Here is a 15,370-nt window from a genome sequence, read left to right as displayed (position 1 = left end):
GCTGTACTTTGAACACCCCATGTGCTCCCATTTTCTCCCCACCTCCCCTAGTTTGAAGAAGGGACGCACATGGCTGAGCACAAGGACACCTAGGACCTCCTGGAGTGGCTTTGAGGTGCTCTGCCTCCACTGTCCTTGAGTGCAAGCCTGCATTTACACAGGCAAGCGACCCACTGCTGGTGACGGCTGTTGGAAGGTCTGGGCTCACAGATGAAGTGACTGAAGCACAATTGGCTGGAACTGAGAGCCTCATAGCTGAGTTCATTGGAATCACCCAGGGGAGGGAGGATGCGGGGCGGTGGTGAGAGGTGGTAGTGGGGGTGCTTGTTCAAAATTCAAATTCTTGATAAATCTGACTCCCCCTGGTTTTTAAGCCATAGGGGTTTATTTATTCCACCTTCTGTGGACAGATCCTCACCTGTCCCTCCTGGCTCTCCTCTCTCTCCACACTGTCCACCTTCACCTCTGTGCTGGCTCTCATCACCTCAAGGTGGCAAAACTACGACTGCTTTTTGAACCAGGGCTTCAAACAACTTCACTGGGCATCTTGTTAAAATGTGGATTCTGATTCAGTATTATGGGGGGGGGGGGCACAAATTCTCTGTTCAAATCAGAAATGAACCAGTTCAAAGCTTTGCCTTGGAGAATTCTGGCACACTCCACCTCCCCGCAGCTGGGCTTTCTCCTCACCCTCGACCCCTCCGCTTCCAGATAGCTGCCTTCTCCACTCCCTGACCTGCTTCAGGGATTCACTCAAACACCGCCCTCTCGCTGGGAACTTTGCAGCCCTCCGCCCCAACACCAAGTCCCTGGAATGCGGGTCTCCTTGCTCTGCTGCTTTTCCTCATCAGCAAGGATCAGCACCTGAGAAGTGCTGTGCTTTTCTTGTTGAGTGCGAGCACCATGAGGTCAGGGGCTCCTGCTGTCCTGTTAAAAGCTATACTCCTGGTAGTGAGACTGGTGCCAGGAATGTTCAAATAACTGGCAGCGGCGCTCGATTTGTTGGAAGTGCATTGGAGTTCCCGACAAGGAGAAGAAAACGAAAGATGAGAAATCACTCCCCCCTCACACCCCCCAAATAAAACCAAACCCCACTCAGGGCCATCGAGTGGAATTTGAACCCATATGGACCCTCTAGGATAGGGTCCATAGACCTGCCCTGGAGGACAGCGGAGGCTGTGAATCTTCACAGAAGCAGTCTCACATTGCTTTTCCACAGATAGGCTGCTGGGCTTGAACCACTGGCCTTTAGGTGAGCAGCTGAGTGCTTCACCGCTGTGCCACCAGAGCTCCTAGTGTCTGTGTCAAGAAGAACCCCCTCACAGACTTACAGCTCCTTAGCCATATTGTGTCACATGGTCACCCATTGCTGCAAGGGAGTCTGGGTATAGGAATGCTTTTTTTTTTTTTTTTTAGTAAGCTGGACACACTGTCCTCTCTGAATAAAGATCACTGTGTAAGAAAGAAGGGGAGAATGGATACTGAAAAGGCAACCTGTCGGGGAGGGAGGGGAAAAAAAAAGAGGACCTGATGCAAAGGGCTTAAGTGGAGAGCAAATGATTCTAGAATGATTGGGGCAGGGAATGTGCGGATGTGCTTTATACAATTGATGTATGTATATGTATGGATTGTGATGAGTTGTATGAGCCCCTAATAAAATGTTTAAAAAAAAAAAAAAAAGGCAACCTGTCGCGTCCACCACACGGACCTGTCTTGGACTTCAGAAGCCCAATCGTTGAGGGTGGTAATTCTGACACAGGTGACCCCTGAACTACATTTTAAGAAAAATGAGACCCATAGACGGAGCCCAGATGCTTATTTCCACAGGCCATCGTGAGGGCGCTATGCTGCTCACAGCCATCCGTGGTGTTGGATCCCCAGAGCACATGCCACCTCCACTCCAACCTCATCATTTTTTTCTGAGATATTCCTGTATTTCTGCTCTTCCCATCTCCCCACCTCTAATACACATGGTGACAGCAGTGAGACTCTTGGCCCCACATCATGGCCCCACCCACCTGCCTCAGATGGCTGACTCAGAGCCTCATTCTCAGGACTTTGACATTGGGGCTGAAACACACTAAAAAACAAACACGCCAGGTTTTCTTCCTTCTGACGGAGAGCAGCTGAGGAGGGAGCACAAACCCCACAGAGGACGTGGGGTGGAATCAATCGTCTTGTGGGGCAGTCTCTGGTCCTTCCCCGGGAGCTCACAGCATGCTTCTGAGCCCTTTGTTATCCAGGCCAGCTTAAGTGAATCTCAGGCTGAAGCCAAGAGCTCTAACTTATATCCTGGCAGGAGAAGAAAAGGCAACTCTGTTGAGATAAGGTGCCCAGTCTCAGAGGAAGTGAAACATGGCAGTTTTTTTAACCAACAAACTGGCCTGACGGAGGTCCCCAGGGAAAGTTCCTATGCGCTGGCTGCTGTCACCAACAAACCAAACCAAACTCACTCCGTGGAGTCCATGCCAACTCAGAACACCCCTGCAGGACAAGCTAGACCTGCCCTTGTGAGCCTCTGAGGCTGTAGCGCTTTACATGACAAGCTCTCTTACATACCCCACTGAATCCCACTGGAAGAATGAGTGTCTGTATAATAGAATCTCTAGGCTAAGGGTCTGGAGAGCTGGTTTTGTTCCCAAACACGTACATCAAAGTAAATCACTCTGCCTCTCCAGCTCTCGCTCCCAAACACAAAACTCACTGCCACTGAGTCGTGCTGACTCATAGTGACCCCTTGTGGGGGTTTCCGACACTGTACCTGTTTCTAGGAGTAGAAAGCCCAGTCTTTCTCTGGAGGAGCTGCTGGTGGTTTCGAACAGCCAACCATGCAGATTGCAGCCCACATCCATGTGGGCCACGTTAGACCTCAGTGCTAGGAGTTGGAATAGGCTAGGCGGCTGTGAGTTTGTGAGTCTCTTATTTTCATACCACCCTCAGATGCCAGGTGCCCCTGTCAATTTGCTTGAACGCAGCTGCTTTCCGTTAAGATCCACAGCAACCCACGTGCGTCTGAGCAGATGGGCTCTGAGGGTCTTCAGCGGCTGGGTTTTCACTTCCTTTTCTGGGAGGAGGGGCACGGGTAGGTGAAGGGGGAATGGTTCCCCAGACCTTTCTTTTGAGGCTCCTCTGTGGGCTGGAACTTCCGACCTCTTGATTCCAAGCCAAGTCCTTTAATGGTTTGACCGGCCAGGGACTCCTTCTCTATGTGACCTGCATGTTACTTCCTGCTCGAACCACTTCTGTGTCGATAAATGCAGGGGCCGAGGCGGGTCTGGTATTGGCGGCAAATCTGGATACCATCAAGGCTGTTCTGAGATCTGTTGGCAAAAAACCCTAAACCGCGTGGCCTGATGTTGATCCCATGTCATGTAAGGGGGAGTGTGTGTGTCCCCTGTGTGTGTCCCAAGGTTTTTCGATGGCTAATTTTTCAGAAGTAGATCACCAGGCACCTCGGGAAGGATTCAAACCACCAATCAACCAACTGCCAAACTCGCTAGGCTACCCAGAGACTCCTGAAGTCTGCCAGGATCTCCATATGAAGTGGATGGGCTCACTCGCTTAGGGCCCACACAGCTGCTGCCGCGGCGCTGGCACCGGCTTCAGAAGAGAGCCTGGGACCTGCCCGTCAAGCAGCTGGGTCTTTTCCGAGGCGTGACAACTACCGTGGTAACTCCGAAAACTCTTGAATCCTTTGGGGGAAACTAAGGAAGGGGAAAAAGCGAGATGATGACAAAGGTAAGCAAAACAAACAAAAACCAAATCAGAGAGCAGGCGGGCCACCAAGTCCATAACGATACTCATTCCTTTATTGTCAACTGTGTTAGTCTGAGCATGGCTGAGGCCTGCAGGCTGCCGGCAGCACCGGGTTTCCGGTGTGTTTCCATTCAACAGAGAGGTCTCCATCCTAAGCCAGGGGGACAGAGGGTAATGGGTTTTTTAAATATATATTTATATATTACATATGTCCGGTATAGTCATATGCGTCGAGTGACAAGAAAGGACCACAGCATTGTTAACCATTGTCCTAAAGAGAGACCATAGCAACAGACACGGAAGTTTGGTCCTGGTCAAGGCCCTAATTTGTCCATCAAATGGCTGGAACGTCAAAAGGAAAAGGAGGGGGAGAGACGGAGAGTGAGCCTCAGCCACCCTGGTGGTCCTGTTCCCAGCATAGCTTACACTGAGTGTGGGGTAGTCCCCTGTGGAGGTAAACACACACACACACACAAACACCCACACACGCACACACATACACACGGACACAAAACTGCAGGCAGGAGCTCCTCCTCCTTAGACCACCCCTCGGGCCCAGCCCTCCGACTGGGGACAGAGAAGTTGGGTATCTTGTGCTATAAGACTGGGAGGGACAGTGACCCGACAATTCACAGTCAACGTGTCCGAGGGACGAATGGGTGACACATGCTGCTGCATCACAAACAAGACAGAGGTCAGCGGGAGAGGCTGCACGGCAGGTCACCTGGGGTGTGACACACAACTCCGCGGCCACCATAGCCAAACCTCTCCTCTGACTCCGGGTCTCAAAGAATCCCTTGGGCTTTGATGGAGAAAGTGATGTCCCAGGTTTCCACACCATCCAGGAACGGCAGTCAGAACGTCAGCAGTGTCCGGCAGAACCAAACCAGCGCTGGATGCGCAGAGCAGAAGGGGAGCTGGGTAAGAAGAGCTCATTTCCAGCTGGGAAGAGAATAGCCAGATTACCAGCCCCCACCTACACCTCCCAAACATGGCCTTCCAGATGTATCTGTTGGAGGCATGCCTTTACCCCAAAGGCGGAGTCCCTCAGATCCGGAGGAGAAGAGACTCCTGTTATTTAGGCTTTTGGAAATGCTAAATCACTTGTTTGCTTCCAGGACACTCCCCTCTGGGATAAGATATGCCCTTATCAGATGATGAAAAGGAATCCTTTTCTTCTTCTTTTAACAAGAATTTTACTTCTCACTTGAGATAACTCGGAGACACCTTGGGGTGTGATGATGTGAGGTGAGGAGGCCACCCTAGGGGAACGAATGAATTGCACAACCTGAAAAAAAAGGATTGGCGTTTCAACAAAATAGTGCCCCTGGCAAAAAGTGATGCAGATGCAAAGCTGGAAAAGATGGTGCCTGTGGGGGGTCTCCTGATCGGTGGGTGCCTCGGAGAAGGGAGAGGAGGGCACGCAAACAACCCTGTAGGACCCCTAGTTGAGCCAGGGGTAGACCAACACTGGCCCCGCCCACTGGGCCCTGGATCCAGGCAGCAAAGATCAAAGCCCAAGGATCATCTCCTCAAACCCAGGGGGAGTTGGCTGTCATCTCAGTGGATCAAAGTGACTCTTCAGGGGGGAGAGAAACAGGACTCCCCAAGGAGGGCTTTGTAGGCGGCCATCCAACTGGCTCCCATTCCTGTATCCAATCCCCCTGGCTCCAGTGTAGGCAGCAACCTGTTCAAGGGCTGGGGAGGTGGGAAGGAAGCAGGGTCTGGGAAGCCAGGATGGGAGTTCTTGGCAAAGCTGGAAGCGGGAGCTTTGCCAGGGAGGTCAGTCAAGTCTTTGAGGAAGGGCTGAGGCTGGCGGAGGTTCTGCGGGTCATGGAACATCGAGAGCAGGCCTTTCTTCACCCGGAGCCCCGGCCCCAGGCTGTCAGGGTGCCTTTGGTCCTCCGTGGATACCCAGCATTTTCTAGTCCCAAACAAGGCTTAGGCCCTGCCCGTCACCAGTGTCGGAGGAGATGGGACAGGTAGAAAAGGTACTCCCTTCTCTAGCAAGGGCCCCCTTCCCCTGGGGAAGCAGCTGACGTGGGGGCAGCTTGAGGTCTGACGGAGGGTCCAAAGTTCGAAGAGAAGGCGGCGGTGCAGTGGCCGCTGCAGGCGCAGACGCACGGCCCAGGGCATCTCCCCGCACGCCCCCACCGAGCCCCAGGAATAAATAACGTGGGTTAAATAAAGGAGGGTGAGAAGGCAGGCGGAGGTCCGTCTGCCTGGATCTCGCCCCTTCACGCACACGCACACGCACATGCACACTCACGCACGCACACCAAGCGGCGGAGGAGATGGTCCCAGGGCTCACTGCCCTGTTCCCAGAGTCTGTCCGACGGGCAGCCTGACCACGACGGCTGTCACTCGTGGTCTAGCACTGTCGCAGGGCGCAGAGAAGCGGGGGCCAGCGAGGCATGTGTGGTGGAGGGCGGAGGCCGCTGAGGGCTCTGACACCTGCAGGGGGGTGGGGGGAGGCATGGGAAGGGGAAGTTAGGGAAGCACAGGAAACAGAGCTGGGAGGGCTTTCCTTCCCCTTGCCCCCCCTCCCCGCTGCTGGAACTCCTTCCCCCAAACCCTCTCCAATGCATGGGGTTCCCCGACAGGGATGCTCACCAGGATCTGGACTTCCGGACTTTGGAGGTGGAAGGTCTTTCGAGCAAGCTGTCCAACCGCATGAGCCGCTCCATATGCAGTGCCCGGGGATCTTGCTCTTGGTCCTGGGAGGATTCCATCTCAAAGACAGCTGGAGGGGAGACGTCCAGCTCCAAAAACATGATGTTTTCTGCCTGCGGTGGGCACATGGCATGAGACATGAGCAGAGGCCCAAGGCTGAACCTTCCGGGCACTCAGTAAAGATTGGGATGGGGAGCCCTTGTGGAGTAGTAGTTATGTGTTGGGCTGCCAACTGCAGAGTCGGGAGTTTGAAACCACCAGCCACTCCATGGGGGAAATGGAGGCTTTCTACTCCCATAGAGGACTACAGTCTCAGAAATGCACCAGGACAGTTCGACCTTGCCCTATAATGGTCTCTGTGAGTTGGCATTGGCTTGATTTTAAAGGGATGAAGTCGTTGGAGGAAGCAGAAGTTGGGATCATCCCCTTCCTTGAGCTTGCCCCTCCCACTGTTTCCCAGTTTCTTACCCTGTATCTGGGGTGGGACCCCATTGCCATGGCAACCCGTGCATATTGGCTGATAGGCCTCTTGTAGCCCACTGCAGAAGTTGGCCGTTTCTTCATTTGGCTGTTATTGCTGCAGGAGAGAGACTGCATTAGAAGGGATTTCCTTGGAAAATAGAGACAAATAAGTATAATTCAGAAGGCCAGGAGGCCCTGCAGACCACAGATCCTGCGACGTTCTTCTTGCTCTCCTACAACTTGACAAGGAAAACTGCACTGAGAAGGAGGCACAGGTTTCTGCATGCCTGTTTCTCCCCCCCTTCCCCCGCCCACCAGCACAGAGGGCAGCGGAGGTGCACACAGGAGAGCCATCTCTTTTTGGCTTGCAGATTTGCATATTGACTTCACATACCACACAAAACTGTTGCTGATTGGTGGCTCTGTTCCTTGTTTTACTTCCAGGGAGGCAGCACAAGAACACGGTTAAAAACTCAGGCTTCAAAGGGTCTGAGAACAGGCAAAATAAGCTTGAAAAGGAACACAATTGGAGAACTCACACTTCCCGATTGCAAAATCGACTACAAAGCTAAAGAAATCGCGAGACTGTGGTCCAGGCAGGAACTAAAAAAACAGCAGCAAAACCGAACTCCCTGCCATCGAGTGGATTCCGACTGACAGTGACTGTAAGACAGACTAAGAAATCGATGGATTAGAATCAAGAGAACAGAGTTAAACCATGATTCTATATAAGGTCAAAGTGATTTTTGAGAAGGGCACCAAGCCAATTCCACTGGGAAATAACAGCTTTAATCATCAAATGGTCCTGAGACAACTGGATAAAAAAAACTGAAATCCAAATCCCAAAACTGAATCCACTGCAGTCAAGTTCATCGCCCTTCAGAGCGGCCCTACAGAGGTGCCTGCCCGGTTTCTAAGGCTGTGACTTTACAGAAGCCAGATGGCCCCACCTTTCTCCCATGGTTGATGGGGTCGTAGCACCTAGCATTGTGCAGTCACGAGGGCTCTGGACAATGGGATCCAGAAATCACACCCCTGCCACTGCAGCCACTCCAACTCCCTGCAGGCAGAGGAGAACTACTCTCCAGGGTTTCTGGGGCTATAATCTGTATGGGAGTAAAAGTCTCATTTTTCTTCCACAGAGGGCCTGGTGCATCTGAACCGCTGACCTGGAGGTAACTCATGACCCCACCAGGGCTCCTTGGCAACTGGATAGTCATGTGCATGACAATGACGTTGTATCATCTGTAGACAGGACGCAGAAAGGATCATAAACCTAAATGCAAAAGCTAAATGCAGAAGAAAACATTGGAGCAAAGCCTCCTGACCTTGGACTAGGCCTTGGTTGCTCAGCTCTGAACACAAAGCACAAGCAGAAGGAAACAGTAGGCCGGCTGAGCTCCATCAAAACAGAAGACTTGAAAAAAGGGATCCAGAAATATCCTCTAGGTCAGTGGTTCTCAACCTTCCTCATGCTGCAACCCTTTCATACAGTTCCTCATGTGGTGGTGCCCCCCAAACATCACATTATTTTCATTGCTACTTCATCACTGTCATTTTGCTACTCTTATGAATTGGGTGACCCCAGTGAAAGGGTCCTTCGATCCTCAAAGGGGTCGTGACCCACACGTTGAGAACCACTGCTCTAGAGAATTAGAAAGTACAGTCTCTTAAGAACTTGAAAGAGAATGGTCACCATGGCTCTGTTATACAACTACACTTCTATAACTTGTAAAATAAATTAGTATCTAAGTTAAAAAAAAGAGTTGGTACACCCAAGAACATAACCCAAAGAGAGCAAATCGAATATTTTAATAAGGGACTTCATATGCATAACACATAAAGAACCCTTGCACGTGAACAATAAAAAGGCAAGTAACCCTATTTGAAACTGGACAGAGGCTCTGGAAAAGTCATTTCATCACAGAAGACATAAACATCAATAAATACATGAAAAGGATGCTCCGCCTTATTAGTCACAAAACCAAACTCACTGCCATCGAGTCGATGTGACTCATGGCGACCCCACAGGACAGGGTAGAACTGCCCCTGTGGGTTTCTGAGACTGTAACTATTTGTGGGAGTAGAAAGCCCCACCTTTCTCCCGAGGAGCTAGCTGCTGGTGCTTTCGAACTGCTGACCTTGCATTTAGCAGCCCCATAGGTAACCAACCACGCCACCACCAGAGCGCTCTGACGTAGGTCTAGTCTCTAGGATATCTAAAGAACACCCAGGAGTCCATAAAGAAAAACGCATGGGCAAGTTTCACCAAAGATCCACAGATCGCCCCCAACAAAGCCCACGAACAGCTGCCAAATGGCACTCGCCCCTGGCAATCTCCGCTTCTTACCACATGCAGCACGGCTGCGGCCATTCTGTACAGGTACCCTCGTGTGGGGGCAACCCTTTCCCAGGAGGCTACAGCTCGGAGCAGAACAGTGGGGTTGCAGGGTGTGTGTATTTTCAACCTCGAGAGATCTTGCAAGATTGCTTTCCAAGTGCCGAGAGGGCTTGGCGGGCGTCTGTTACTGGTTGTCCGACCCCACCCATGAGACACCAGATTTCTGTCTTTCTGTCCATTTGATGAGTGTGGCGTATCACTTTCATGATCTCAAACTAACCAAGAAAGAAAGGAAAGAAACCAACCAAGAATGCTGTTTCCATGTTTCAAAACACAGAAGAACACCAGTTCTGGGTTTGAATGCTGGCTCTGCCCCCGACGGCCTGGTTACCTTGGGGAGCGGCTCTTAATGTCTCTGCACCTCAGGCTCGTGGTGAGAGATAGCAAGTTAGCGCTTGGCGCAGCACCCTGTAAAAGGGTCAGCCCGGTGCAGTTGCGATTAGTCCTTTGTGTCGGTTCCAGTGGCTACTTTGAAGTAGGGCTATAAATGAAGATGTGAAGTGCCAAAAGGCAGAGAAGAAGAATTCACGGAGAGGACGCTCTGTCCTTTCGCAGAACAAGCTGGGTAGCAGCCACAGCACAACGCCTGCCTTCTGCAGCGGGAACCAGGAGACCCGGCCTTCTCATGGCCCATCTCACCAGGCCTGGGGCAGGCTGCTCATCTCTCTACCAAGGAGCAGCAGCTGGTGGTTCTGAACTGCTGCCCTTGAGGTTGGCAGGCCACCTCGTAACCATCCCCCACCAGGGCTCCTGTGAAGGACAATAAAGGATACGGCTGGAGAAGCCCAGCTCTCTCCAGTCCAGGCAGCTGGAGAGGTGTCAGGCAGGTTACCACACCATGGGAGGAAAGGCAGGGTCCACCCCAGCCCCATGCCCAGGACCTTCAATGGGGAGTCAAAAATCAGGAAAGAGCTCTCTGGCTTGGAGCTCATTTGCAAGGAGATGGCCAAAGGCATCCACAAGGTCGCCATCATGGGAAACGATGGGGCCTATTACGGTGCCTCCCTCCCGCAGGAAAAGGGTGCAGAAAATCTAAACTGACTCAACCTGCCAAGGTACACTCGCTCCTTCTGCGGCAAAACCAAAATGAAGAGCCAAGCTGTGGGGGGCCTGGCACTGCGCTTCCTGCCTGAGAAGAATAGGAGCTGATGGGGCCTGGCCCTACACCCCCCCACCCCCACCCCACCCCTGCCCCTGAGGTCTCAGTGAAGTCTGCCCACCAGCAGAAGGCCAACGGAACTGAAAGACCAGGAGAAGCCCAGCCATTTGAACCATCCCTGGCCTGCGATAAATGGGCGAATTTATACGTTCAAAAAATGTTTAGACATTAACAGCCTACCTTGTAAAGTACAAGGAACTACTTCTCCATCTCACGTGACCTGTACAACCATCTCCAGGGTGGCTGGAGCAGACAGGGAGGCAGGCCGAGACTGGGAAATGGGCCTTTTGTGCTCAGTTTGGAGGATTTTCTGGATGGGAGCCTTCCCAAGCACTCTTCCAGAATGGTGCACGCTGTCTCTGCCTCTTACCAAGGGACCTGGGCAGCTCAAGCAGTTTGCTGTCGACCTAGCCGCCGGTGGCGGCGGCACCAGGGAAGCAAAGCCTGGTGATGTGCTCTCACTAAGGTTCCAGCCAAAAAACCCTCCGGGGCTCGTCCGACTGTGTTGTTACACAGGGTCACCATGAGTCGGGTTCCACCTGAAGGCAACGGATTCCTGTTTCTTAGGGACCCACAAAGAACCGTCTTGGCCAATGGGCGCCCTGAAGGCTGCAGGGCCCTGGGAACCAGGACAGGGGGACGGGGCTGGGTGAGAAGGCAGCCATCAGCGTGAGTTGGCAGCCTGACTCAGTAAAGCTGCCAGGGCTATTCTGGGTGGCATGTGGGGAAGAAAAGGGAGCTGGGGGAGGGGTCTGTAATTGGGACAGCAAAGCTTCCCATCTACTCCCTCTTTTGCCCCAGGCCTACTTTCCACGACTGCTCCCTACTCTGTAGTGAACAGGTTGTGGCTGAGTGCCCAGAGCTGAGGCCTGTCTGTGCCTTTACCCACCCTTCCCTTAGAGACCAGGACAACAGTTCTCATGTGCTTGGCAGATCCCAAGAGCTCTCCTAGGGCCCTTCCTCCATAGCCCTTGGCTGCCACCACGGTATCGTTCCCCCGCACTATGAGAACATCAGCTCTCAGCTCCCTCGGACGGACCTGCTGCCGTTCTCCTGACCAGCTCTCTCTCTCTCATCCCTGCCCCCCGGCCCCCACGTTCCTGTCCTGTTCTGAAAACAGGTATTCCACACTGCAGGGCATGACGCCTTCTTTCCGGCTCCTATGTGGGCACCCACCCCTGGGCTCTTCTCTGCGCTTCCCCAGCTCCCCAAGGGCTGGCAGCCACCTCGATCCAGTCAGCCTTCCTGCTGCTGCGGCTCCTTCCTGCGGAGCCTGTCAACTCTCACAGGCCCGGGGAGAAATCGAGGGGCTCAACCCAGAACGGAGAGTCTTTGGACGGAAGTCACCTTTGCCACGATCACAGAACTAGCCCCACTGCCTTTCCTGGTTCTAATCACGCTTCCTCTTTACACCTGGGGAGGAAGGCTCTCTGTCAGTCAGCCACCCAAACCACGCAGCCAACTGGTCTGCCAGGGTATTCCCAGTGAGCGGCACCACCCCGTCTCTCTACTCCCTCCCTGCCATCGTGTTGATTCCCACCCCACCCTGCCCCAGGGACAGGGTAGAACTGCCCCCTGGGAGCTTCCAAGACCTTAGCTGTTTATGGGAGTAGAAAGCCTCATCTTTCTCCCTCTGGGGGAGGGATGTTTAGAACTGCTGACTGGAGGTTAGCAGCCCAAGGCATAACGACACCATCAGGGCCCCTCAGAGTGGTTTCTCCATAAGAATAACTGGCTTGTTGGTATGGTTCCAACCACGAATTGATCATTTGCTCTGTGACCTGACCCACGCTCTCTGCTTTCCACCTCAGGAACCCGGCCAGGTCACACTCCTCTTCCCCCCTTCGGAGGGAAGACGCTTGGGTTCCAAGAGGTGAACTGTGAACTAACTTCCTTGGGATCATGAGTGAGTGGCAGGACACACAGTTAGAAGTCATACGGTCCTCATTCGAAAGCTGAGTCTCTCTACTGAACCACGATGCCTTCACAAGGAACCAAGCAAGGGTGCCGTGACTGAAGAGGCCAAAGGACTAAAGAGACAAATAGAATTCTGTGACCTAGAGACCACAGACTGGAGACATCGCCAAATATATGAGACTTAGAAAACAATTCTGCATTACCACATTTAAAAGTTCCTTCATTCTCTTGATCCTCGCCCATGCCTCTGTTATAAGTCTCTTATTTTTATTATTAAAAAAATCATTTTGGGGAGGGAGGGGAAAAAAAAAAGAGGACCTGATGCAAGGGGCTTAAGTGGAGAGCAAATGCCTTGAGAATGATTGGGGCAGGGAATGTATGGATGTGCTTTATACAATTGATGTATGTATATGTATGGATGGTGATAAGAGTTGTATGAGTCCCTAATAAAATGTAAAAAAAGAAAAGAGGAGAAGAAAAAAAGAAAATGATTAGGGCAAAGAATGTACAGATGTGCTTTATACCATTGATGTATGTATATGTATGGACTGTGATAAGAGTTGTATGAGCCCCTAATAAATTGTTAAAATTAAAAAAAAATCATTTTACTGCAGGCTCTTATCACAATCCATCATCCACCCATCGTGTCAAGCACATTTGTACATATGCTGCCATCATCATTTCAAAACATTTTATTTCTACTTGAGCCCTTGGTATCAGCTCATTTCCCCTCTCTCTCACCCTCCCTCCTTCATGAACCTTTGATAATTTATCCTTTTATTCCCATGTCTTACACCAGCCGCTATCTTCCTTCACCCACTTTTCTGTTGTCTGTACCCCTGGCAGGGGGTTATAGATAGATCATTGCCATTGGTTCCTCCTCTCTCCCCCATCTTCCCCTTAACCTCCTGCTATCACTACTCTCATTATTGGTCCTCAGGGGTTTATCTGTCCTGAATTCCCTGTGTTTCAAGCTCTTATCTGTACCCATGTACATGCTCTGGTTTAGTTGGATTTGTAAGATAGAATTGGGGTCATGATAGTGGGGAGAAGAAAGCATTAAAGAACTAGAGGAAAGCTGTATGTTTCATCAGTGCTATACTGCACCCTGACTAGCTCTTCTCTTCCTTGTGACCCTTCTGTGAGGACATGTCCAATTGTCTACAGATGAGCTTTGGGTCTCCACTCTACCCTCATTCACATCGATATGAATTTTTTGTTCTGGGTCTTAGATGCCTGATACCTCATCCCTTCGACACCTCAGAATCACCCAGGCTGATGTGCTTCTTACATATGGGCTTGGTTGCTTCTCAGCTAGATGGCTGCTTGTTTATCTTCAAGCCTTTAAGACCCCAGATGCTATATCTTTTGATAGTCAGGCACCATCAGCTTTCTTCACCACACTTGCTTCTGCACCCATTTTGTCTTCAGAGATCATGTCGGGAAGGGGAGCATCACAGAATGACGGGTTATTAGAACAAAGTGTTCTCTTGTTGATGAGGACTCATGTAGAGGCCCAGTGATAGTCTGCTACCTTAATACTTAACAGATAAATATGTGTACATAGATCTATTTCCCTATGGTTATATAAAAATATATTTACAAAAAAATATATATATTTACATATGTACATGCTTGTATTTAGACCTCTATAAGTGTCCTTTGTTTCCTACTTCTTGCCTCTGTTTCCTTGCATTAACACATTTTAAAATAAACTCTATTCAGAAAAACTAAAAGCAAGTCATGGTATTGTGGAGTGGCTAGTACTGGAGATCATTGTAAAAACATTTCTTTCAGAATAACTATAATAGGAAATTATTTGTAATTATAGAAGGCACCTCACTCATTTGAAATTAAGTAGCTCATGAGTAGAGCTGCTACCCACAGGGTTAGCTGTTCGAAAATGCCAGCCACTCTTCGGGAGAAAGATGGGGCTTTCTACACCCAGTGAAGAGTTACAGTCTCAGAAACCCACAGGGGCAGTTCTGCCCTGTCCTATAGGGGGCCATGAGTTGGCATCCACTGTAAGGCACTGAGTGTTTTAGTTTAGTGGCTGCGTAGTTTGTGGAGGAAAAAAAGTCTTCCCGAAATAAGTGGACATGACTATGACCTTGGTTTAGAGAGCCATGGCAAAAAGAGTGAGCGTCTTAGAGTCAAGAACCTCCCAGCCCTGCCTTCTGATGCGAGATGAAGATGCTTGCAGCCAGCGGTGGCATTAGCTGCTCAAGGGACCCCATCCTCAGCAAATGACACACTGCCCAGTCTTGTGCTGCCCCCAGGATCAGCTGGGAATCAGCACCCTGTGATCCACAGGGCTTTCTGGAGTCGATCGACAGGCCTTCCTGCTGCTCAGCATCAGAGAAACACACAAATCTTGACAGACAGACGGTGGTGTCTACCCTGGAGCGGACCTGGGTCTCCCGCATGGAAGCTGAGAATCCTTCCACCGCCCCGGCTCTGGAGTGTGACTGTTGGCTGCCACCGAGTCAAGTCCAACTCACGGTGACCTGTGTGTGCAAGCACAGCTGCTCTCTAGGCCGGGCGTTTGAGGCTGTGACCCTGCGGCGGCAGAATACTGTCTTCCACGCGCTTCAGGGTGGGCCCGAACCAACCAGCCGCCAGCTAGTTTGCAACACCCAGACTCCTTGAAGCTAGAGGGAAAGGATTTTCTCAAGCCAAAGTTCCCTAAAGGGCTGTGTCCTGAGGTAACTGCTTCCAACCCATTTTATTTTCCCACTTCAAGGGCCTTCCCTGCTCTCCTCCCCAGGAGACCTCGGGCCAAAGTCAAGCAAACCAGTCCCCATCTGAGCGGAGCAAAGGGAACCATGCCCTGATTAGTTCAAGATGCTTCAGAAAGAAAGGGCGTTTCTGTTTGTTTTTGAATGCCCTAATTAAGTCATGTTGCAAGTGGTGGGCTCTACAGTGTAGGAAAAGTATCCTTCCTCCCAGGGAGGCAGCGTGGTCCCCAGCTTGAGCCCCTTCCACAGCCTGACGCCAGGAGA

General features: G+C 51.3%; 1 protein-coding gene across 1 annotated transcript in view; it reads right to left on the bottom strand.

The window, feature by feature from the left end:
- Positions 1-3,791: 3,791 nt before the first annotated feature.
- KIF3C (kinesin family member 3C) overlaps positions 3,792-15,370 on the bottom strand; it is a 49,298-nt gene continuing 37,719 nt past the window's right edge. Inside the window, exons 6-8 of the mRNA XM_075557005.1 lie at positions 6,898-7,006; positions 6,370-6,542; positions 3,792-6,210 (exon numbers count right to left, since the gene is read on the bottom strand). Coding sequence (XP_075413120.1) covers positions 6,117-6,210; positions 6,370-6,542; positions 6,898-7,006 — 376 coding nt within the window. The 3' untranslated portion in view covers positions 3,792-6,116. The remainder of the gene's footprint in view (positions 6,211-6,369; positions 6,543-6,897; positions 7,007-15,370) is intronic.

Source organism: Tenrec ecaudatus, chromosome 8 (genome assembly GCF_050624435.1).
Source record: "Tenrec ecaudatus isolate mTenEca1 chromosome 8, mTenEca1.hap1, whole genome shotgun sequence".
Classification (NCBI taxonomy): domain Eukaryota; kingdom Metazoa; phylum Chordata; class Mammalia; order Afrosoricida; family Tenrecidae; genus Tenrec; species Tenrec ecaudatus.
The sequence above is the reverse complement of the archived record's forward strand: the minus strand, read 5'-3'. Positions and strand labels throughout refer to the sequence as shown.